The 25383-nt window shown below is 44.2% G+C and overlaps 1 protein-coding gene across 3 annotated transcripts in view; it reads left to right on the top strand.

The window, feature by feature from the left end:
- The window catches only part of LOC129813851 (complement factor B-like), a 37146-nt gene that overhangs the window by 10435 nt on the left and 1328 nt on the right, over window positions 1-25383 (top strand). For 2 of the 3 annotated variants that reach the window (XM_055866424.1, XM_055866423.1), the window contains exons 7-17: window positions 855-987; window positions 1140-1265; window positions 4410-4505; window positions 16616-16753; window positions 16861-16970; window positions 17089-17212; window positions 20692-20833; window positions 20919-20995; window positions 24333-24433; window positions 24793-24916; window positions 25136-25185. In XM_055866424.1, coding sequence (XP_055722399.1) covers window positions 855-987; window positions 1140-1265; window positions 4410-4505; window positions 16616-16753; window positions 16861-16970; window positions 17089-17212; window positions 20692-20833; window positions 20919-20995; window positions 24333-24433; window positions 24793-24916; window positions 25136-25185 — 1221 coding nt within the window. The remainder of the gene's footprint in view (window positions 1-854; window positions 988-1139; window positions 1266-4409; window positions 4506-16615; window positions 16754-16860; window positions 16971-17088; window positions 17213-20691; window positions 20834-20918; window positions 20996-24332; window positions 24434-24792; window positions 24917-25135; window positions 25186-25383) is intronic. The other variant, XM_055866425.1, reaches the window with a different exon arrangement.

Here is a 25383-nt window from a genome sequence, read left to right as displayed (position 1 = left end):
GAGGTAGCCTGACTGCCATTAGGTACCGAGATGAGATCCTCAGACCCCTTGTGAGACCATATGCTGGTGCGGTTGGCCCTGGGTTCCTCCTAATGCAAGACAATGCTAGACCTCATGTGGCTGGAGTGTGTCAGAAGTTCCTGCAAGAGGAAGGCATTGATGCTATGGACTGGCCCGCCCGTTCCCCAGACCTGAATCCAATTGAGCACATCTGGGACATCATGTCTCGCTCCATCCACCAACGCCACGTTGCACCACAGACTGTCCAGGAGTCCGCGGATGCTTTAGTCCAGGTCTGGGAGGAGATCCCTCAGGAGACCATCCGCCACCTCATCAGGAGCATGCCCAGGCATTGTAGGGAGGTCATACAGGCACGTGGAGGCCACACACACTACTGAGCCTCATTTTGACTTGTTTTAAGGGCATTACATCAAAGTTGGATCAGCCTGTAGTGTGGTTTTCCACTTTAATTTTGAGTGTGACTCCAAATCCAGACCTCCATGGGTTGATAAATTTGATTTCCATTGATAATTTGTGTGTGATTTTGTTGTCAGCACATTCAACTATGTAAAGAAAAAAGTATTTAATAAGAATAGTTCATTCATTCAGATCTAGGATGTGTTATTTTAGTGTTCCCTTTATTTTTTTGAGCAGTGTATAATAATATATGCCATTTAGCAGATGCTTTTATCCAAAGCGACTTAGTCATGCGTACAATACTTTACTTTCAAGTAACACAATTGCAGTACAAATGATCAGTTATTTGTTTTGATATCAAGAAACTTTTCTTTTGTTATGCTTTGGTTGTGTTTCTTTTCTCTCACACTTCCTCCTCTCCATTTTTGACTGGGCAGATATCTTTTTTTGAAGTCATCCCGAGGTACGGAATTCTGAGCTTTGCTTCTGAGGTCAATGAGATTGTTGATATCTTCTCTCCTTCCTCACACTCAGACATGGTTTTACAGAACTTAAATAATGTCACCTATGGTAAGGACACGGTTTTTGTTATTTGACCATCACAATCTACAGTATGTAAATAAATTATGTATTATTGTTAGTTTTTTTCCCTTTTATGTCTGACTGGCAAACATGTTGGTGGCAATGCATAGTTCTCAGAGTAAGATTTCCTCCTTCAACAGGTAAATTAAATGGTACTGGAAGTAACCTCTCTAAGGTATTTAAAAAAATCCATGAAAAGATGGCTGTCTTTAAGGAACGAAATGAGCTTGAAGACACACAGCAGGCCATTATTATGTTTACAGATGGTAATGTTGTTGTGTGTGTGTATTTGGTTTTACTATCCTTGTGGGGAACATAAGTCCTCACAGTTAGTGTGGACATTTCCCGGTCCCCACAAGGGAAAAGGATATTTTAGGTTTAGGTGTTAGGTTTAGGGTTACAATTAGGGTTAGGTTTTAGGTGTTTGGGGTTAGTTTTAGGGTTAAGGAAAATAGGATTTTGAATGGGAATCAATTGTTTGGTCCCCACAAGGAAAGTAAAACAAGTGTGCGTGCACCAGTCAAAGTTTGGACACACCTACTCATTCAAGGCTTTTTAAACATTTTCTACATCATAGAATAATAGTGAAGACATCAAAACTATGAAATAACACATATGGAGTCATGTAGTAACCAATCAAGTGTTAAACAAATGAAAATATATTTTATATTTGAGATTTTTCAAAGTAGCCACCCTTTGCCTTGATGACAGCTTTGCACACTCTTGGCATTCTTTCAACCAGCTTCATGATGTAGTCACCTGGAATGAATTTCTATTAACAGGTGTGCCTTGTTAAAAGTTAATTTGTGGAAATTATTTCCTTCTTAATGTGTTTGAGCCAATCAGTTGTGTTGTGACAAGGTAAGGGTGGTATACAGAAGATAGCCCTATTTGTTAAAATACCAAGTCCATATTATGGCAAGAACAGCTCAAATAAGCAAGAGAAACAAGACTCTCGGAAATACGGAAAATTTCAAGGACTTTGAAAGTTTCTTCAAGTGCAGTCGCAAAAACGCTATGATGAAACTGGCTCTCATGAGGACCGCCATAGGAAAGGAAGACCCAGAGTTACCTCTGCTGCGGAGGATAAGTTCATTAGGGTTTCCAGCCTCAGAAATAGCCCAAAGAAATGCTTCACAGAGTTCAAGTAACAGACACATCTCAACATCAACTGTTCAGAGGACACTGTGTGAATCAGGCCTTCATGCTCGAATTGCTGCAAAGAAACCACTACTAAAGGACACCATTAAGAAGAGACTTATCATTTGTTTTTTCAACAATGACCCAACACACCGACAGGTGTAATTGCTGTAAGGGCTATTTGACCAAGAAGGAGAGTGATGGAGTGCTATATCAGATGACTTGGCCTCCAATCACACGACCTCAACCCAATTGAGATGGTTTGGGATGAGTTGGACCGCAGAGTGAAGGAAAAGCAACCAACAAGTGCTCAGCATATGTGGGAACTCATTCCTGGAAAAGCATTCCAGGTGAAGCTGGTTGAGAGAATGCCAAGAGTGTGCAAAGCTGCCATCAAGGCAAATTGGGGCTGCTTTGAAGAATCTCAAATCTCAAATATATTTTTATTTAACACTTTATGATTAATACATAATTCCATATGTGTTTCATAGTTTTGATGTCTTCACTATTATTTTACAATGTAGAAAATAGAAAAAATAAAGAAAAACCCTTGAATGAGTAGGTGTGTCCAAATATTTGACTGGTACTGCATGTGTGAATGTACAGTGGGGAGAACATGTGTATTTGATACACTGCCGATTTTGCAGGTTTTCCTACTTACAAAGCATGTAGAGGTCTGTAATTTTTTATCAAAGGTACACTTCAACTATGAGAGACGGAATCTAAAACAAAAATCCAGAAAATCCCATTGTATGATTTTTAAGTAATTAATTAGCATTTTATTGCATGACATAAGTTTTTGATACATCAGAAAAGCAGAACTTAACATTTGGTACAGAAACCTTTGTTTGCAATTTCAGAGATCATACGTTTCCTGTAGTTCTTGACCAGGTTTGCACACACTGCAGCAGGGATTTTGGCCCACTCCTCCATACAGACCTTCTCCAGATCCTTCAGGTTTCGGGGCTGTCGCTGGGCAATACGGACTTTCAGCTCCCTCCAAAGATGTTCTATTGGGTTCATGTCTGGAGACTGGCTAGGCCACTCCAGGACCTTGAGATGCTTCTTACGGAGCCACTCCTTAGTTGCCCTGGCTGTGTGTTTTGGGTCGTTGTCATGCTGGAAGACCCAGCCACGACCCATCTTCAATGCTCTTACTGAGGGAAGGAGGTTGTTGGCCAAGGTCTCGCGATACATGGCCCCATCCATCCTCCCCTCAATACGGTGCAGTCGTCCTGTCCCCTTTGCAGAAAAGCATCCCCAAAGAAGGATGTTTCCACCTCCATGCTTCATGGTTGGGATGGTGTTCTTGGGGTTGTACTCATCCTTCTTCTTCCTCCAAACACGGCGAGTGGAGTTTAGACCAAAAAGCTCTATTTTTGCTTCATCAGACCACATGACCTTCTCCCATTCCTCCTCTGGATCATCCAGATGGTCATTGGCAAACTTCAGATGGGCCTGGACATGCGCTGGCTTGAGCAGGGGGACCTTGCGTGCGCTGCAGGATTTTAATCCATGACGGCGTAGTGTGTTACTAATGGTTTTCTTTGAGACTGTGGTCCCAGCTCTCTTCAGGTCATTGACCAGGTCCTGCCGTGTAGTTCTGAGCTGATCCCTCACCTTCCTCATGATCATTGATGCCCCACGAGGTGAGATCTTGCATGGAGCCCCAGACCGAGGGTGATTGACCGTCATCTTGAACTTCTTCCATTTTCTAATAATTGCGTCAACAGTTGTTGCCTTCTCACCAAGCTGCTTGCCTATTTTCCTTTAGGCCATCCCAGCCTTGTGCAGGTCTACAATTTTATCCCTGATGTCCTTACACAGCTCTCTGGTCTTGGCCATTGTGGAGAGGTCGGAGTCTGTTTGTTTGATTGAGTGTGTGGACAGGTGTCTTTTATAAAGGTAACGAGTTCAAACAGGTGCAGTTAATACAGGTAATGAGTGGAGAACAGGAGGGCTTCTTAAAGAAAAACTAACAGGTCTGTGAGAGGCGGAATTCTTACTGGTTGGTAGGTGATCAAATAATTATGTCATGCAATAAAATGCAAATTAATTACTTAAAAATCATATAATGTGATTTTCTGGGTTTTTGTTTTAGATTCCGTCTCTCACAGTTGAAGTGTACCTATGATAAAAATGACCGACCTCTACATGCTTTGTAAGTAGGAAAACCTGCAAAATCGGCAGTGTATCAAATACTTGTTCTCCCCACTGTATAATACAATTCAAGGTAGATTTAATGTATTTAATTCTCGCCATTCCTGCAGGCAAGACTAACATGGGGGGAAGTGCAGAGCCCACTGTTATCAGGATTAGGAACCTGATGGAAGAAATACATGGCAAAGACTGGCAGAAATATCTGGGTAAGATCAACTGCTGAACAATCTTGTTATAAATGTGCTCTTGCCACCTTATGTAGCCCCGCCCACTTGACCAAGTTCTTGATTGAACGCTTTTGTCTTTCAAACAAGCAAAGCCAAACAAGTAAAACCATTGTTACGGTGCCTTCAGAAAGTATTCACACCGCTTGACTTTTTCCCCATTTTGTTGTTATTACAAAGTGGGATTATCTATGGATTGAATTGTCATTTTTTGGTCAACAATCTACACAAAATACTCTTGTCATGAAAAATAATAAGAATATATGTTGATTAGATAAGTATTCAACACCCTGACTCAATACATGTTAGAATCACCTTTGGCAACAATTACAGCTGTGAGACTTTCTGGGTAAGTCTTTCCACACCGGGATTGTGCAAAATTTGCCTATTATTCTTTTCAAAATTCTTCAAGCTCTGTCAAATTGGTTGTTGTTCATTGCTAGACAACTATTTTCAGGTCTTGCCATAGATTTTCAAGCAGATTGAAAGATTGAAGTCAAAACTGTAACTCGACCAAAACTAAGTTGAACGTTCACTGTCTTCTTGGTTATCAACTCCAGTGTAGATTTGGGCTTGGGTTTTAGGTTATTGTCCTGCTGAAAGATGAATTCTTCTCCCAGTGTCTACTGGAAAGCAGACGGAACCAGATTTTCCTCTAGGATTTTTCCAGCGTTTAGCTCCATGGTTTGTTTTTTTAATCCTGAAAAACACCCCAGTCCTTAACGATTACAAGCATACCCATCACATGATGCAGCCACCACTATGCTTGAAAATATGGAGAGTGGTACTCAGTAATTTGTTGTATTGGATTTACCCTAAACATAACACTTTGCTTTCAGGACAGAAAGTTAATTGCTTTGCCACATTTTTTGCACTATTACTTTAATGCCTTGTTGCAAACGGGATGCATGTTTTGGAATATTTTTTAACCTGGACAGGCTTCCTTTTCACTCTGTCAGTTAAATTAATGTTGTGGAGTAACTACAATGTTGTTAATCCATCCTCAATTTTCTCCGATCACAGCCATTAAACTCTAATTCCCATGGTGAAATCCCTAAGCAATTTCCTGCCTCTTCAGCAACTGAATTAGGAAGGACGCCTTTTGTCTTTGTAGTGACTGGGTGTATTTATACATCATCCAAAGTGAAATGAATAACTTCACCGTGCTTTAAGGTCGATGTCCGCGCCCCCGCTGAAATCTAATTAGCATAATAAAAACATCCCCATAAAAATCTGTCAGTTTAAGATAGTTATCTGCATTGCATGCGTCTCAATCAACCGCATCCGCCTATGTCACACTTCCACATCTGCGGTGAAAGGTGACAGAGAAAGAGGGTGTTTGTCAGACCATGAGTCATCCCAAAAATCGGTCTTCTCACAAAATCTGTATCGTGACCGCTCTCTTGAACGATGGGACTCTCACGAACACGACGGTGTTCACCTTCAAGCTACTCGTCTGAAGTCGGTACAGCCGATTTGCTAACTTCTGTCTGTATTGTAATATGAGCAAAGGTGAGACTCTCACAAACGTGTCGGTTGTTTTGCTCTAAGACACCCACAGGCCTCACAAGACTTGTCTTAAAGTCCCCTGGTACCAGTTGAATGGAAATACAGTGCCTTCGGAAATTATTCAAACAGCTTGATTTTTGCCATATTTTGTTACAGCCTTATTCTTAAATTAATTACATCTTTTTTTCAGCAGTCTACAATACCCCATAATGACGAAGCGAAAACAGGTTTTTATATTTTTTTGAAAATGTATAAAAAAAGAAAAAAGAAATACCTTTACATAAGTATTCAGACCCTTTGCTATGAGACTCGAAATTAAGCTCAGGTGCATCCTGTTTCCATTGATCATCATTGACTGGTGTCAACCTGTGGTATTTTCAATTGATTGGACATGATTTGGAAAGGCACACACCTGTCTAATATAAGGTCCAGTGGTGGAAAAACAACCCAATTGTCATACTTGAGTAAAAGTAAAGATACCTTAATAGAAAATGACTCAAGTAAAAGTGAAAGTCACCCAGTAAAATCCTACTTGAGTTGAGTTAAGTATTTTTTTTAAATATGCTTAAGTATGAAAAGTAAATGTAATTGCTAAAATATACTTAAGTATCAAAATCAATTCAAATTACTTATATTAAGCAAACCAGACGGCACGATTTTGTTGTTTTTTTGATTTACAGATAATCAATCCTAAGCATTCAAAATGTAACGTGTACTTTTGGGTGTTAGGGAAAATGTATGGAGTAAAAAGTACATTATTTTCTTTAGTAATGTAGTGGAGTAAAAGTGTCAGAAATATAAATAGTAAAATAAAATACAGATACCCCCCAAACAACAACTTAAGTAGTACTTTAAAGTATTTTTACTTAAGGTCTTTACACCACTGAAAAGGTACTACAGTTAGTTGACAGTGCATGTCAGAGCAAAAACCAAACCATGAGGTCGAAGGAATTGTCCGTAGAGCTCCGAGACAGGACTGTGTCGAGGCACAGATCTGGGGAAGGGTACCAAAAAATGTTACCAAGAACACAGTGGCCTCAATCATTCTTAAATGGAAGACGTTTGGAACCACCAAGACTCTTCCTAGATCTGGCCGCCTGGCCAAACTGAGCAATCGGGGGAGAAGGGCCTTAGTCAGGGAGGTGACCAAGGGCCGTAGTCAGGGAGGTGACCAAGGGCCGTAGTCAGGAAGGTGACCAAGGGTCTTAGTCAGGGAGGTGACCAAGAACCAGATGGTCACTTTGACAGAGCTCCAGAGTTCCTATGTGGATATGGAAGGACAACCATCTCTGCAGTACTCCACCAATCAGGCCTTTATGGTAGAGTGGCCAGTCGGAAGCCACTCCTCAGTAAAAGGCACATGACAGCCTGCTTGGAGTTTGCCAAAAGACCACATTTTTTTAAATTTAATTAAATTTATTCAGTAGGCAAGTCAGTTAAGAACAAATCCTTATTTACAATGTCGACCTACCAGGGAACAGTGGGTTAACTGCCTTGTTCAGGGGCAGAACCACAGATTTTTACCTTGTCAGCTCGGGGATTCGATCCAGCAACCTTTCAGTTACTGGCCCAACGCTCCAAAGAGTAGGCTACCTGCCGCCCCTAGATAAATACTCTCAGACCATGAGATACATTCTCTTTGAACTCTTTGGCCTGAATGCCAAGCGTCACGTTGGGAGGAAACCTGGCACCATCCCTTCAGTCAAGCATGGTGGTAGCAGCATCATGCTGTGGGGATGTTTTTCAGCGGCAGAGACTGAGAGACTTGTCAGGATCGAGGGAAAGATGATCGGAGCAATGTACAGAGAGATCCTTGATGAAATCCTGCTCCAGAGCGCTCAGGACCTCAGACTGGGGCAAAGGTTCACCTTCCAACAGGATAACAACAAGTCTCTGAATGTCCTTGAGTGGCCCAGCCAGAGCCCAGACTTGAACCCGATCAAACATCTCAGGAGAGACCTGAAAATAGCTGTGTAGTAACACTCCCCATCCAACCTGACAGGGCCTGAGAGGATCTGCAGAGAAGAATGGGAGAAACTCGCCAAATACCGGTTTGCCAAGCTTGCTTTGTCATTATCGGGTATTGTGTGTAGATTGGTAAGGACAAAAAAACAATAATACATTTTAGAATAAGGCTGTAATGTGGAAGAAGTCAAGGTGTCTTTATACTTAACGAATGCAATGTAAACTAAGCAAAAAATAAACTTCCCTTTTTCAGGACAGTGTCTTTCAATGATAATTCGTAAAAATCCAAGTAACTTCACAGATCTTCATTGTAAATGGTTTAAACACTGTTTCCCATGCTTGTTCAATGAACCATAAACAATTAATGAACAGGCACCTGTGGAACGGTCGTTAAGACACTAGCAGCTTACAGACGGTATGCAATTAAAGTCACAGTTATGAAAACTTAGGACACTAAAGAGGCCTTTCTACTGACTCTGAAAACACCAAAAGAAAGATGCCCAGGGTCCCTGCTCGTCTGCGTGAACGTGCCTTGGGCATGCTGCAAGGAGGCATGAGGAGTGCAGATGTGGCCAGGGCAATAAATTGCAATTTCCATACTGTGAGACGCCTAAGACAGCGCTACAGGGAGGACAGACAGCTGATCGTCCTCGCAGTGGCAGACCACGTGTAACAACACCTGCACAGGATCGGTACATCCGAACATCACACCTGCGGGACAGGTACAGGATGGCAACAACAACTGCCCGAGTTACACCAGGAACGCACAATCCCTCCATCAGTGCTCACACTGTCCGCAATAGGCTGAGAGAGGCTGGACTGAGGGCTTGTAGGCCTGTTGTAAGGCAGGTCCTCACCAGACATCACTGGCAACAACGTCGCCTATGGGCACAAACCCACCGTCGCTGGACCAGACAGGACTGGCAAAAAGTGCTCTTCACTGACGAGTCGCGGTTTTGTCTCACCAGGGGTGATGGTCGGATTCACGTTTATCGTCGAAGGAATGAGCGTTACACCGAGGCCTGTACTCTGGAGAGGGATCAATTTGGAGGTGGAGGGTCCGTCATGGTCTGGGGCGGTGTGTCACAGCATCATCGGACTGAGCTTGTCATTGCAGGTAATCTTAACGCTGTGCATTACAGGGAAGACATCCTCCTCCCTCATGTGGTACCCTTCCTGCAGGCTCATCCTGACATGACCCTCCAGCATGACAATGCCACCAGCCATACTGCTTGTTCTGTGTGTGATTTCCTGCAAGACAGGAATGTCAGTGTTCTGCCATTGCCAGCGAAGAGCCTGGATGTCAATCCCATTGAGCATGTCTGGGACCTGTTGGATCAGAGGGCTAGGGCCAGGGCCATTCTCCCCAGAAATGTCCGGGAACTTGCACGTGCCTTGGTGGAAGAGTGGGGCAACATCTCACAGCAAGAACTGGCAAATCTGGTGCAGTCCATGAGGAGAAGATGCACTGCAGTACTTAATGTACCTGGTGGCCACACCAGATACTGACTGTTACTTTTGATTTTGACCCCCCCCCCCCCTTTGTTCAGGGACACATTATTCAATTTCTGTTAGTCGCATGTCTGTGGAACTTGTTCAGTTTAAGTCTTAGTTGTTGAATCTTGTTATGTTCATACAAATATTTACACATGTTAAGTTTGCTGAAAATAAACGCAGTTGACAGTGAGAGGATGTTTCTTTTTTTGCTGAGTGTATGTATATGGAGTGCCGAAACAAGAGGTTAAATAAAGGTAAAAAAATATAAAAGTTACCTGATCTTTCTTATATCTCTCCACCGGTCAAAAGTTTGGGGTCACTTAGAAATGTCCATGTTTTTGTCCGTTAAAATAACAGCAAATTGATCAGAAATACAGTGTAGACATGGTTAATGTTGTTAATGACTATTGTAGCTGGAAACGGCTGATTTTTTTATGGAATATCTACAGAGGCGTACAAATGCCCATTATCAGCAACCATCACTCCTTTGTTCCAATGGCACGTTGTGTTAGATAATTATTATTATTATATATTTTTTTGATTGAACCTTTATTTAACTAGGCAAGTCCGTTAAGAACCAAATCTTATTTACAATGACGGCCTACACCGGCCAAACTCAGACGACGCAGGGCCAATTGTTCACCGCCCTATGGGACTCCCAATCACGGCACGTCTGGGACCTGTTGTGATACAGTCTGGATTCGAACCAAGTTGTCTATAGTGACGCCTCTAGCTGAGATGCAGTGCCTTAGACCACTGCGCCAATTGGGAGCCCAAGAGCCTAATCCAAGCTTATCATTTTAAAAGGCTAATTGATCATTAGAAAACCCTTTTGCAATTATGTTAGCACAGCTGAAAACTGTGTCCTGATTTAAAGAAACAATAAAGCGGACCTTTCGACTAGTTGAGTATCTGGAGCATCAGCATTTGTGGGTTTGATTAAAGGCTCAAAATGGCTAGAAACAAAGAACTTTTTTCTGAAACTCGTCAGTCTATTCTTGTTCTGAGAAATGAAGGCTTTTAGTGAGTTAGGGAGGGAGATATAAGTCTCCAACTTCAGTGATTTTTGCAATTCGTTCCAGTCATTGGCAGCAGAGAACTGGAAGGAAAGGCGGCCAAAGGAGGTGTTGGCTTTGGGGATGACTAGAGAAATATACCTGCTAGAGCGCCTGCTATGGATGGATGTTGCTATGGTGAACAGTGAGCTAAGATGGAGCTTTACCTAGAAAAGACTTATAGATGACCTGGAACCAGTGGGTTTGGCAACGAATATGTAGCGAGAACCAGCCAACGAGAGCATACAGGTCGCAGTGTTGGGTAGTATATTGGGCTTTGGTGACAAAACGGATGGCACTGTGATAGACTGCATCCAATTTGCTGAGTAGAGTGTTGGAGGCTATTTTGTAAATTACATCGCCGAAGTCGAGGATCGGTAGGATAGTCAGTTTTACGAGGGTATGTTTGGCAGCATGAGTGAAGGAGGCTTTGTTGCGAAATAGGAAGCCAATTCTCGATGTAACTTTGGATTGGAAATACTTAATGTGAGTCTGGAAGGAGAGTTTACAGTCTAGCCAGACACCTAGGTATTTGTAGTTTTCCCGCATATTCAGAACCGCCCAGAGTAGTGATGCTAGTTGGACGGGCGGGTGCGGGCAGCGATCGGTTGAAGTTCATGCATTTAGTTTTACTAGCATTTAAGAGCAGTTCGAGGCCACGGAAGGAGTGTTGTATGGCGTTGAAGCTCGTTTGGAGGTTTGCTAACACAGTGTCCATAGAAGGGCTGTATACCGAATGGCGTCATCTGCGTATTGGTGGATCAAAGAATCACCCGCAGCAAGAGCGACATCATTGATGTATACAGAGAAAAGAGTTGGCCCGAGAATTGATCCCTGTGGCACCCCCATAGAGACTGCCAGAGGACCGGACAACATGCCCTCCGATTTGACACACTGAACTCTGTCTGCAAAGTAGTTGGTGAACCAGGCAAGGCAGTCATTAGAAAAACCGAGGCTATTGAGTCTGCCGATAAGAATATGGTGATTGACAGAGTCGAAAGCCTTGGCCAGGTCGATGAAGACGGCTGCACAGTAATGTCTTTTATCGATGGCGGTTATGATATCGTTTAGTACCTTGAGCGTGGCTGAGGTGCACCCGTGACCGGCTCGGAAACCGGATTGCACAGCGGAGAAGGTACGGTGGGATTCGAGATGGTCAGTGATCTGTTTGTTGACTTGGCTTTCGAAGACCTTGGCTAGGCAGGGCAGGATGGATATAGGTCTGTAACAGTTTGGGTCCAGGGTGTCTCCCCCTTTGAAGAGGGGGATGACAGCGGCAGCTTTCCAATCCTTGGGGATCTCAGATGATACGAAGGAGAGGTTGAACAGGCTGGTAATAGGGGGTGCGACAATGGCAGCGGACAGTTTCAGAAATAGGGGGCCCAGATTGTCAAGCCCAGCTGATTTGTATGGGTCCAGGTTTTCCAGCTCTTTCAGAACATCTGCTATCTGGATATGGGTAAAGGAGAAGCTGGGGAGGCTTGGGCGAGTAGCAGCGGGGGGGGGCGGGGCTGTTGGCCAAGGTTGGAGTCGCCAGGTGGAAGGCATGGCCAGCCATTGAGAAATGTTTGTTGAAGTTTTCGATTATCACGGACTTATCAGTGGTGACCGTGTTATCTAGCCTCAGTGCAGTGGGCAGCTGGGAGGAGGTGCTCTTGTTTTCCATGGACTTTACAGTATCCCAGAACTTTTTGGAGTTAGAGCTACAGGATGCAAATTTCTGCTTGAAAAAGCTGGCCTTTGCTTTCCTGACTGACTGCGTGTATTGGTTCCTGACTTCCCTGAACAGTTGCATATCACGGGGGCTCTTCGATGCTATTGCAGTTCGCCACAGGATGTTTTTGTGCTGGTCGAGGGCAGTCAGGTCTGGAGTGAACCAAGGGCTATATCTGTTCTTGGTTCTGCATTTTTTGAACGGAGCGTGCTTGTCTAATATGGTGAGGAAGTAACTTTTAAAGAATGACCAGGCATCCTCAACTGACGGGATGTGGTCAATATCCTTCCAGGGTACCCGGGCCAGGTGGATTAGAAAGGCCTGCTCGCAGAAGTGTTTCAGGGAGCGTTTGACAGAGATGAGGGGTGGTCGTTTGACCGTGGACCCGTGGCGGATACAGGCAATGAGGCAGTGATCGCTGAGATCTTGATTGAAGACAGCAGAGGTGTATTTGGAGGGCAAGTTGGTCAGGATAATGTCTATTAGGGTGCCCATGTTTACGGATTTAGGGTTGTACCTGGTGGGTTCCTTGATGATTTGTGTGAGATTGAGGGCATCAAGCTTAGATTGTAATACTGCCGGGGTGTTAAGCATATCCCAGTTTAGGTCACCTAACAGAACAAACTCTGAAGCTAGATGGGGAGCGATCAATTCACAAATGGTGTCCAGGGCACAGCTGGGAGCTGAGGGGGGTCGGTAGCAGGCGGCAACAGTGAGAGACTTATTTCTGGAGAGATTAATTTTTAAAATTAGAAGTTCGAACTGTTTGGGCATAGACTTGGAAAGTATGACAGAACTTTGCAGGCTATCTCTGCAGTAGATTGCAACTCCTCCCCCTTTGGCAGTTCTATCTTGATGGAAATTGTTATAGTTGGGTATGGAAATCTCAGAGTTTTTGGTGGCCTTCCTAAGCCAGGATTCAGACACGGCAAGGACATCAGGGTTGGCAGAGTGTGCTAAAGCGGTGAGTAAGACAAACTTGGGGAGGAGGCTTCTGATGTTGACATGCATGAGGCCAAGGTTTTTTCGATCACAGAAGTCAACAAATGAGGGTGACTGGGGACATGCAGGGCCTGGGTTTACCTCCACATCACCCGAGGAACAGAGGAGTAGTAGGATGAGGGTGCGGCTAAAGGCTATCAAAACTGGTCGCCTAGAGCGTTGGGGACAAGGAATAAAAGGAGCAGATTTATGGGCGTGGTAGAATAGATTCTGGGCATAATGTGCAGACCAGGGTATGGTGGGGCACGGGTACAGCGGAGGCAAGCCCAGGCACTGGGTGATGATAAGAGAGGTTGTATCTCTGGACATGCTGGTCTCAATGGGTGAGGTCACCGCATGTGTGGGGGGTGGGACAAAGGAGGTATCAGAGGTACGGAGAGTGGAACTACGGGGTCCATTGCAAACCAAACAATGATAACTAGCCTGAACAACAGTATGTAAGGCATATTGATATTAGAGAGAGACATACAATAAGGCATAAAGTGATTGCAGGTCATGATTGGGAGAGATAGCTAAAACAGCAGGTGAAATAACAGCAGCTAGTCAGCTAACACAGCAACAGAAGGTAAAAATGGCGACGACTGGGCAGAGAGGGTCGGATTAACTACACACAGATCCTGAGTTAAGGCACAGAGCCGACAGATAAAACACAAATAAACAGAATGGAGTACCGTGAATTAATGGACAGTCAAGCAGGCATCAGCTATGTAGCCAAGTGATCATAGTGTCTAGGGGGCAGCCGTAGATGGAGTAGTGAGGCCTCCACTAAGCTAGCACGCGTTTAAAGTTAGTAGCCCGGGGGGGTGGTCTGCTCAGACGGAGGGGGTCTGCTCAGACGGAGGCCGGTTGAGGGCACCGGTTGAGGGCACGTCTGCAAACCAGACGTGGTCGTGTCGACAGAGAATCCAAGCCGGATAGCGATGGCGAAAGAGAGGTTGTGAATTGTAGAATTGTGTTTGCTAACTGGTGCTAGCTTCCTGGCTGCGCTAGCTGCAAGATAAGCAAGCAGTTAGCAGACCGGGGCAGGCAAGTTAGCCTTTGGGGGACGTCGCGATGGGGGGGAAGTCTGTTTTTGCCTCTTCGTGCGGTGACGTCGATAGACCAGTCGTGGAATTAGTAGGGTTCCAGGTAGCTCTAGGTAGCTAACAGGCCTAGTAGGTTAGCAGAATGGGCCTTCAGCGGGCGTCACGCCTGAGGGGCCTGTTGGAGTCCCCGGGCAGATTATGTCGGTATTCCAGTCGTAGAGGATAGGCGGGGTTCCGTGCTCCGTACCGGCAGTAAATGGGTCCGGGTCTTGTAGCCCAGGAGTGGGCTTCAGTGGTAGCACAGGAGCCCTAGCTTCAGGCTAATTAGCTTCAGGCTAATTGGTGCCTGCTCCGGTGCCTGCTCCGGGATGGAGACGCTAGCCAGGAGTGGTCACCCGGGATTGTGGTTAGCTAGTTGCGAAGATCCAGATGAAAATGTTCAGAGTTTGCGGTAGGAATCCGGGGATATGGAGAGAAATAGGTCCGTTATGCTCTGGTTTTAGTCACGTTGTTCGAACTAGCGAGAGCTTTCCGAGCTAAAGGTTAGCTGATGACCGCTAGCAATGGTTTGCTAACTGATAGCTGGTAGGCAGTTAGCTGGCTATCTTCAGTAGATGGATTCCAGATCAGAAGTAAATAGAAATACTTTAGAAAAAAAGCAGATCCACGCCACATTGGGTGAGGCGGGTTGCAGTTGAGTATTTAGAAGTTGAGGTTTAAGAAAGTATTTTTAAAAGATATGCGAAGAAAAAGATGTAAAAAGATATATACAAGGGACACGGGACACGACAGGGCAAAGACGTCTACACTGCTACGCCGTCTTGGAGGAAGTAGTCCCCAAGAGAACGTTCCCTTGGGACCATCATGCAATGTCCTAATGATTAGTCAAATTAATGTCCTGAGAATGCCCCAAAAAGACCTGACATGGTCTTTAGTGACATCCTGGTAACTTACAGGGAACTAGACAAAAATCTTCCAGAGAATGTTCCCCTGTGACCATCATTTGACATCCTGAGGACTGGTACAGAGTGTCCTGAGAACGTTCAAAAACGTCCTTTTTTATTTTAATAAAACATTTTTTAACCCTTTTTCGCCCCAATTTTCATGGTATCCAATTGGTAGTTACAGTCTTGTCTCATCACTGCAACTCCCGTACGGACTCAGGAGAGGCGAAGGTCGAGAGCAGTGCGTCCTCCGAAACACAGCCCAACCAAGCCGCACTGCTTCTTGACACAATGCCCACTTGACCCGGAAGCCAGCCGCACCAATGTGTCGGGGGAAGCACCGTACACCTTGCGACCGTGTCAGCGTGCACTGTCTGCCAGTCTGCCACAGGAGTCGCTAGTGCGTGATGGGACAAGGACATCCCTGCGGCCAAACCCTCCCCTAACCCTGACAACGCTGGGCAAATTGTGCGCTGCCCCATGGGTCTCCCAGTCGCGCCAGGATGCGACAGAGCCTGGACTCAAACCCAGAATCTCGAGTGGCACAGCTAGCACTGTGATGCAGCCGTAGTCCACTGCGCCACTTGGGAGGCCCCTATAAAAATGTCCTTGATGACATGTCTGGAACATAACCCTCTTGGGGACCATGACACAACGTCCCGGTGTAAGCAAACTAGGACATGCATGGAACATGCTTGTGTGGTCGTTGAATGTCATGAGAAGAACGTTCTGTCAGAGCCAAACAGGGTTGTTCCCTAAGGGTCATTCAAAGACCTTATTGTGACATTCTATTGAGAGGAAACCAGGACCTGTACTGGATGTCACCTTGTGTTTTCTGAATATCCTGAATATAATGTCCTATTCCAACCTCCTGGGGATCTTTTTGTAATATTCCCTAATGGTCATGTAAAGTTTAAGTAAAGTTCCATCTGTAACAAGCCATGACCTGTCTGCAATGTCCCCTTGTGGTCATTGAATGTCTCAAGGACAACGTCTTGTCAGAACCAAATAGGAACCTATTTGTAACGTTCCCTAGTGGACTTATTATAACGTTATTCTGCGACCAAACCGGGACCTGTACTGAGCGTCCATTTATGGTCCCAAGGTTAATTTAATGTTTTAATGTTCCTAGAACATTCTCAGAATGGATGGGACAGTGGGATAACTTCTCTCTGAATACCTAAAAGGGACCTCATGGGAACATGGCCAAATGTCCTTAGGACGTCCCCTGTTTGCTGGATGCAATGTAGTCGGGCAGGAACTCAACCAATGTGAATACTTAAACTCAAGGAGAAATTTAAAAAAAGATCAACACACAGGAAATAAGAGGTGAAGGACACGTGTCGTAGATATCATAAGCTGTCTGTCGCTTTTCTTTCAGATATTTATGTTTTCGGTGTGGGGGCAGAAATGAACGAGGAGGAAATCAACAAGTTGGTGTCGAAGAAGAGTTCAGAAAAGCATTTCTACAAACTAAGGGATGACACCAAACTGACATCCTTGTTCAAGATGATTATAAGTCAGTGTAGTATTGCATGGGTGTTCATGTAGTGTGTACAAATTTAATTAATGCACATTGTTGTACAAGATCATAGGTGTGTTTTTTCTCTCTCTGCTTCTCTATAGATGAGAGTAACAGTGTAAACCTGTGTGGTCTATCCTGGGACCGCGATGGTGATGATTCCACTACATCCAAACGGCAAGAATACCCTTGGGTAGTCACAATCTCTGTCTTGGTGAGTCAATTAACAACAAATAGATCTTAGAGAAACATTTTACATGAAAGAGGAACTACTATGCAGCTACCGTGTAGGCATGCTACAGTATTTATCTATTTCTCCTTCTTCCATTCAGGTCGGAAATGAGCATAGCTCTTGCATGGGTGCCCTTGTTACACCTAGATTTGTCCTTACAGCTGCTCACTGTTTCAGGGAGAAGCAGATAGATATGATTAAAGTGAAGGTCTCTGACCAGGAAGGTACTGTGCTTCTCTGAACTTCTCTGGGCAATGTGTACAATGTACAATTCAATAATGGTGCCGGGGGGGAGGGCTGCCGTTTTACAGGCTCCTAACCAACTGTGCTATTTTTTTTATTTTTTTTCTCGCATTGCTGTAAACTCATTTTGTACATAATGTTGTTGCTACCATCTCTTATGACCGAAAAGAGCTTCTGGACATCAGTACAGCGGTTACTCTCCTCAAACTGGACAAATATTTTTTCTCTAATGAGTCCGACGCGGAGGAAATACTGCTTTGTCGAGACAAGGATCAAATCCCCGTCATCAGCGTGAAGAAAAGACAGAGAAAAAGGGGGAGGAGGGCGGGGTGCCTTGTAAGAATTTGCAGACGAGATGGTAAACCACCACTACCCTCTGAATTTATTGGACAACGTGCAATCATTGGAAAACAAACTGGACGATCTACCATTGACTATCCTACCAACGGGACATTAAAAACTGTAATATCTTATGTTTCACTGATACTTGGCTGAACGACGATGCGGATAATATAGAGCTGGCTGCCTTCTCTGTGTTTCGGCAGGACAGAGCAGCTACGTCTGGTAGGGCGATGGGGGCAGGACTGTCAATTTCTGTTGGTCAATAACTGCTGGTGCGCGATGTCTAATATTAAAAAAGTCTTGAGGTATTGCTTGCCTGAGGTAGAATACCTCATGAAAAGCTGTAGACCACACTATCTACCAAGAGAGTTTATATTATATTATATTATATTATTCGTACCTGTCTATTTACCACCACAACCGATGCTGGCACTAAGACCGCACTCAACGAGCTGTATAAGGCCATAAGCAGACAAGAAAATGCTCATCCAGAAGCAGCGCTCCTAGTGGCCGGGGACTTTAATGCAGGCAAACTTAAATCCGTTTTACCAGCATCACATGTGCAACCAGAGGAAGAAAAACTGTAGACCACCTTTATTCCACACACAGAGATGCATACAAAGCTTTCCCTCGCCCTCTATTTGGCAAATCTGACCATAATTCTATCCTCCTGATTCCTGCTTACAAGCAAAAACTAAAGCAGGAAGTACCAGTGACTCGCTTAATACGGAAGTTGTCAGATGACGCAGATGCTACGCTACAGGACTGTTTTTTTAGCGCAGGCTGGAATATGTTCCGGGATTCATCCATTGGCATTGAGGAGTATACCACCTCAGTCACCGGCTTCATCAATAAGTGCATTGACGACGTTGTCCCCACAGTGATCATATGTACATTTCCCAACCAGAAGCCATGGATTGCAGGCAACATCCGCACTGAGCTAAAGGCTAGAGCTGCCGCTTCCGGACGCTGATAAGAAAGCCTGCTATGCTGAACCATCAAACAGGCCAAGCGTCAGTAAAGGACTGAGATTGAATGGCTTTGACGCTCGTCGGATGTGGCAGGGCTTGAGAACTATTACGGACTACAAAGGAAAACACAGCCGCGAGCTGCCCAGTGACGCAAGCCTACCAGACGAGCTAAATGCCTTTTATGCTTGCTTCGAGGCAAGCAACACTGAAGCATGCATGAGAGCACCAGCTGTTCCGGACGACTGTGGGATCCCGCTCTCCGTAGCCGATGTGAGCAAGACCCCATAAACAGGTCAACATTCACAAAGCTGCGGTGCCAGACGGATTACCTGGCCGTGTACTCAAAGCATGCGCGGACCAACTGGTAAGTGTCTAAACTGATATTTTCAACCTCTCCCTGGCCGCGTCTGTAATACCTACATGTTTCAAACAGACCATCGTCCCTGTGCCCAAGAAAGCGAAGGTAACCTGCCTAAATTATTACCGCCCGCGAAGCACTCACGTCTGTAGTGCTTTGAATGGCTGGTTATGGCTCACATCAACACCATCATGCCAGAAACCCTAGACCCACTCCCAAGTCGCATACCGCACCAACAGATCCACAGATGACACAATCTCAATCGCACTCCACACTGCCCTTTCCCACCTGGACAAAAGGAACACCTATGTGAGAATTATTTTCATTGACTACAGCTCAGTGTTCAACACCATAGTGCCCACAAAGCTTATCACTTAGCTAAGGACCCTGGGACTAAACACCTCCCTCTGCAACTGGATCCTGGACTTCCTGACAGGCCTGACATGGGGTAAGGCTAGGCAACAACACATCTGCCACGCTGATCCTCAACACTGGGGCCCCTCAGTGGTGCGTGCTTAGTCCCCTCCTGTACTCCCTGTTCACCCACGACTGTGTGCCCAAGCATGACTCCAACACCATCATTAAGTTTGCTGACGACACAACAGTGGTAGGCCTGATCACCGACAACAACGAGACAGTCTATAGGGAAGAGGTCAGAGACCTGGTGCCAGGACAACAACCTCTCTCTCAATGTGAGCAAGACAAAGGAGCTGATTGTGGACTATAGGCAAAGGAGGGGCCGAACAGGCCCCCATAATCGACGGGCTATAGGGGAGCGGGTCGAGAGTTTCAAGGTCCTTGGTGTCCACATCACCAACAAACTATCATGGTCCAAACACACCAAGACAGTTGTAAAGAGGCCACAACAACACCTTTTCCCCTCAGAAGACTGAAAAGATTTCGCATAAGTCCCCAGACCCTCAAAAAGTTCTACAGCTGCACCATCGAGAGCATCCTGACCGGTTGCATCACCGCCTGGTATGGCAACTGCTCGGCATCTGACCGTAAGGTGTAACAGAGGGTAGTGCGTATGACCCAGTACATCACTGGGCAAAGTTTCCTGGCATTCAAGACCTACTGTATATACTAGGCGGTGTCAGAGGAAGGCCCCAAAAGTTGTCAAAGACTCCAGTCACCCAAGTCATAGACATTTCTCAATGCTACCGCACGGCAAGCGGTACCAGAGCGCCAAGTCTAGCACCAAAAGGCTCCTTAACAGCTTTTACCCCCAAGACAGAAGACTGCTGAGCAACTAATCAAATGGCCACCGGACTATTTACATTGATCCCCTCCCCCCTCCTCAATTTGTTTTTACACTGCTGCTACACTCTGTTTATTATTTACATTTACATTTACATTTAAGTCATTTAGCAGACGCTCTTATCCAGAGCGACTTATCTATGCATAGTCACTTTACAAATTACCTCGACTAACCTGTAACCCCACATATTGACTCGGTACCGGTACCCCCTGTATATAGCCTCGTTATTGTTATGTACATTTCTTGTGTTACTTTTTTATTGAATAGATTTGTAAAAAATATTTTGTAACTATTTCTTGAACTGCATTGTTGGTTAAGGGCTTGTAAGTAAGCATTTCACGGTAAGTTTTACACCTGTTGTATTCCGCGCATGTGACAAATAAAATTAGATTTGATTTGATAATTCATTGTAATGCATTTGTTAAATTCAATTGTAGCTTATTCTCTGATGCCTTGATTTCAGCACATGGTCAGGTGTGAGGCAAACACCTGACTAAAAAATAAGATCATATTTGTCTGTTGATTCAGATATGACGTTGGAGCAGAAACCTATAATTCATCCAGAATATAATGTCTTTAAGAAAAAGGACAAAGGGGTTTCAGAGTTTTATGACTACGATGTGGCACTCTTGAAGTTGAATAGTGATGTCAAAAGGTCTAAATATATCAGGTAAGTCAGGACATGGCAAGCCCAAAATATGGCATGGTTTATGAGGACAGAGGACAACTCTGAGAAATGTAGCTGTATTTTGCAGGCCCATCTGTATTCCTTGTACTGTATCCTCCATCCGTGCGTCAGGTCTCCATACATCAACAACCTGTAAGGCGCAAGGTGAGTGACATCATTTATCTAATGAATGTAAGTGTGTCATAACTACCCAAACATAAGCACACAAAATATGAGCAGAAACGATTTCTAGCGCCAATTATCAATAAGCAGAGGGTGCGCAACCATATTGAACCGTCCCGTCCCACCCCCACAGGACACCTCTTAACCTTTTTTTATTTTTTTTATAAATAGATTAATTCGTATAAATACAAATCTGTTTTCACATCAATACATGGGGTTCATTATTAGGATACTTAACATGATTTACATATTTAATAGTGTCAATGGACAACTTGTTGACCTGCTTCTTCTTTTTATTTTTGTTTTTAGTTGTTTAAACAATGTTTGAGGGGACAAAATATATTTTTGTCTTCCAAATCGTATTGTTTACAATGAATATTATTGTCCACCCTAGATCTTTAGTACGCCTCTTTCCCATAGCCAAACAACCATAGTATAACATTCTGCGCATGTGTTTCTTTACGCACACATTTTTTTACATAGCTCCTGCTCACCCTCCCCCCCACTTCTTGTTTCTCATTTTACTTACACTGTTTTTAACCTTTCCTATCATCTTTAAATTATTGGGGGTCTTGATTTTTGACCAATGACCAGTCATCAGCATTGGCATGCAAAAGCAGGCTCACATAGTCAGATTAGGGACGGATCGAAATTTACTTGGGGCAGGGGTGGTCCAAAATAGGGGAGGATTGTCTAACTTTTGTTTTTACTTTGGGAAGGGTTGTGTGATGTTTTTTATTGGGCACATGGGACGATATTGCGTTTTTCCCCTGGTTTACGTTACCTCTTTTGCCGGTTTTATTACTATATAATTTCTTCCATCCTATCCAAATTTCTCGATCCAACATTAATAATAACATTGATTGGATATTCTCTGAACTCTTTGGCCTAAATTCCAAGTGTCACGTCTGGAGGAAACCTGGCACCATCCCTACGGTGAAGCATGGTGGTAGCAGCATCATGCTGTGGGGATGTTGTTCAGCGGCAGGGACTGGGAGACTAGTCAGGATCGAGGGAAAGGTGAATGGAACAAAGTACAGAGAAATCCTTGATGAAATCCTGCTCCAGAGCGCTTAGACTTCAGACTGGGGTTAAGGTTCACCTCCCAACAGGACAACAGCCCTGAGCACACATCCAAGACAACGCAGGAGTGGCTTTAGGACAATCAATCAAATGTATTTATAAAGCCCTTCTTACATCAGCTGATGTCACAAAGTGCTGTACAGAAACCCAGCCTTAAACCCCAAACCGCAAGCAATGCAGGTGTAGAAGCACGGTGGCTAGGAAAAACTCCCTAGAAAGGCCATAACCTAGGAAGAAACCTAGAGAGTAATCAGGCTATGAGGGGTGGCCAGTCCTCTTCTGGCTGTGCTGGGTGGAGATTATAACAGAACATGGCCAAGATGTTCAAATGTTCATAGATGACCAGCAGGGTCAAATAATAATAATCACAGTAGTTGTCGAGGGTGCAACAGGTAAGCACCTCAGGAGTAAATGTCAGTTGGCTTTTCATAGCCGATCATTCAAAGTATCTCTACCGTTCCTGCTGTCTCTAGAGAGTTGAAAATAGCAGGTCTGGGACAGGTAGCACGTCCGGTGAACAGGTCAGGGTACCATAGCCGCAGGTAGAACAGTTGAAACTGGAGCAGCAGCATGGCCAGGTGGACTGGGGACAGCAAGGAGTCATCAGGCCAGGTAGTCCTGAGGCATGGTCCTAGGGCTCAGGTCCTCCGGGAGAAAGAAAGAAAGAGGGAAAAAAGAGAAAGAGAGAGAGCATACTTAAATTCACACAGGACACCGGATAAGACAGGAGAAATACTCCAGATATAACAGACTGACCCTAGCCCCCCGACACATAAACTCCTGCAGCATAAATACTGGAAGCTGAGACAGGAGGGGTCGGGAGACACTGTCCCGGGAGACCCTGTCCGGGGGTATCGTCGGACGGGGCCAAACAGGCAGGATATAACCCCACCCACTTTGCCAAAGCACAGTCCCCACACCACTAGAGGGATATCTTCAACCACCAACTTACCACCCTGAGACAAGGCTGAGTATAGCCCTGTTGAGTTTCCTCTGTGCTCTTTTCCTCTCCTCAGTGTTGGGGACTCCTCAATCCTTCTTTGGGTTGTGTGCCCTGTTACTCTGCATTTTGCTTACATAACAACCTAAACTAGCCTACATGCAGGATTTGTACTTTTTAATATAATCCGTTACAGTTACCAGACACACATTCTAATCAGTAACTTTTGGATTACCCAAACTAGTAATGTAATCTGATTAGTTTCAGTTACTTTTGGATTACTTTACCCTAAAGAGGTGTAACAGTACAACTTTAGACCGTCCCCTCGCCCCAACACGGGCGCGAACCAGGGACCCTCTGCACACATCAACAACTGACACTCAAGAAGCATCGTTACCCATCGCTCCACCAAAGCCGTGGCCCTTGTAGAGCAAGGGGCAACACTACTTCTAGGTTTCAGAGCAAGTGACGTAACTGATTGAAACGCTATTAGCGCGTACCCGCTAACTAGCTAGCCATTTCACATCCGTTACAGAGGCATTAGAAGAACACAAAAAGGATCCATCAAACGCATTTGCTGTGTCATCATAGTGGTTTCAAGTGGAACAAACTTAAAAGTGCACCTTTTTTTTAACACTGAATTGAATGTCATTGAGAAAACAAAGGTTGCATAATGTATTTTTTCCGCAAAAATCCTTTCTGAATTTAAAAGTAATCCAAGAAGTAATCATATACTTTTTCAAAAGTATCTGTAATCTGATTAAAATATTTTTGCTGGTCACGTAACAATTACAGTTACAGGTTTTTTTGTAAACAGATTACATTACTCCCCAACAATACCTACATCTAGCCCAGCCCTGTCTGCAAATTGCATTGGGGCAGAATAATCTGCGATTTAACAATAAATAACATACAATTGTTAGTTCGCTTCTCAGTGACCAAGCAACGCTGCACTATTTGATGGACAGCACATCATTGAAATTCGCCAGAGTAGCCTACTGTTCCACCTCTGTGCAATATGTCAATCATGTTGTTTATTATCAACAAAGGTCGTTTATAGTTAGAACAGACTAAGAAATTTGTACAACATGTCAAAGTTTTTACAGCAGACAAAGAGATCATTGCCATGGGAGGTGAGGGGAACAGAAAAGAGGGGGAAGCAGCAGCTACGTATAAAATTGTGTCCATAAAGCAGCACATGCTCAGAAAGTACGGTTGTTTAGCTATGGTTATTAATATTCAATGTGCATTTACTGTAGTATGCTATCTAATGGTAGTTGATCTTTCTTTGCCCAGAGGAATTCCTATTGAATCAGAATTCTGTACCTGCCAGATTCATGTCTGAGTGGAAGGGTCAGATGTACGAGAAGGATGTTCAAATCAAATTGAAAGAAAAGGTGAGAATGTTTGTGTGAAAACCGTCTCGCCATCAGATTCAAACAGATTTTTCGAATTATGCTTTGAGATGGCCATGAGCAGGCTGGAATTCAATCAAACATGCCATAGCAATGTTTATGCAGTGTCTAGGCTTACACACTTTCACCCAAACACATATAGTTACTTTTTATTCATAAAGTTGTAAGCATCTGCCGGTGAGGATGGTCTACTTGCTAATACAAGTAGTAGTAAGTCTGGAAAGTACTTTAAACAATTCCACAATCTGATTTGTCCATGGGCTATAAGAACAAGAGTTACGGCGTGAATACCACAATGATGGGTTCTGTGAACTCTGACAGTCTTTGTTCCTTTTTCACAGAGGGAGAGCTGTATTAAGGATGCAGAGGAAGCTGAGGGCATTAAAAACTACAAGGAGGCTGTGACTAAGAACTTCCTGTGTACAGGAGGGACAGATGACAAAGTTGAGGACATTGCATGCAAAGGTACATTCAATCAATGTATCAAGGAAATGTATCACTATGCAAACTAAACACAGTATTACAGGAAACTTCTGCATACATTTTTATATTTTCTAGCACATCCCATAGCTGTGTAATATTTATGAATGGTCATTTACATGTATGGTGTCTCACCTGGCAGTGTGCAAATACACGTAGGCTATATGACATTGTATTACATGTACAGTATGTGTGCATTTAAAGGTGACTCTGGTGGCGCCCTGTATCTGAAAAATCTAAAACGTCGGATTCAGGTGAGTGTACATTATATAACCTATACTTCCACGTATAAATACTATGTTTCTTTTATCAGCATGGTGCTGGTTGTATCAAGATAAACAGTAAATCGCACCGGTGACATTCTCGTGAAATGTGCAGAATTAGGTTTCTCTTGAAATGTTGAACCTCTCTAGATGTTTTAAGGCCTTTGTAGTTCAAAGTCTCAATTTGTG

This window comes from Salvelinus fontinalis, chromosome 17, assembly GCF_029448725.1.
Source record: "Salvelinus fontinalis isolate EN_2023a chromosome 17, ASM2944872v1, whole genome shotgun sequence".
Taxonomy (NCBI): domain Eukaryota; kingdom Metazoa; phylum Chordata; class Actinopteri; order Salmoniformes; family Salmonidae; genus Salvelinus; species Salvelinus fontinalis.
This window is presented reverse-complemented; position numbering and strand designations above follow the sequence as displayed.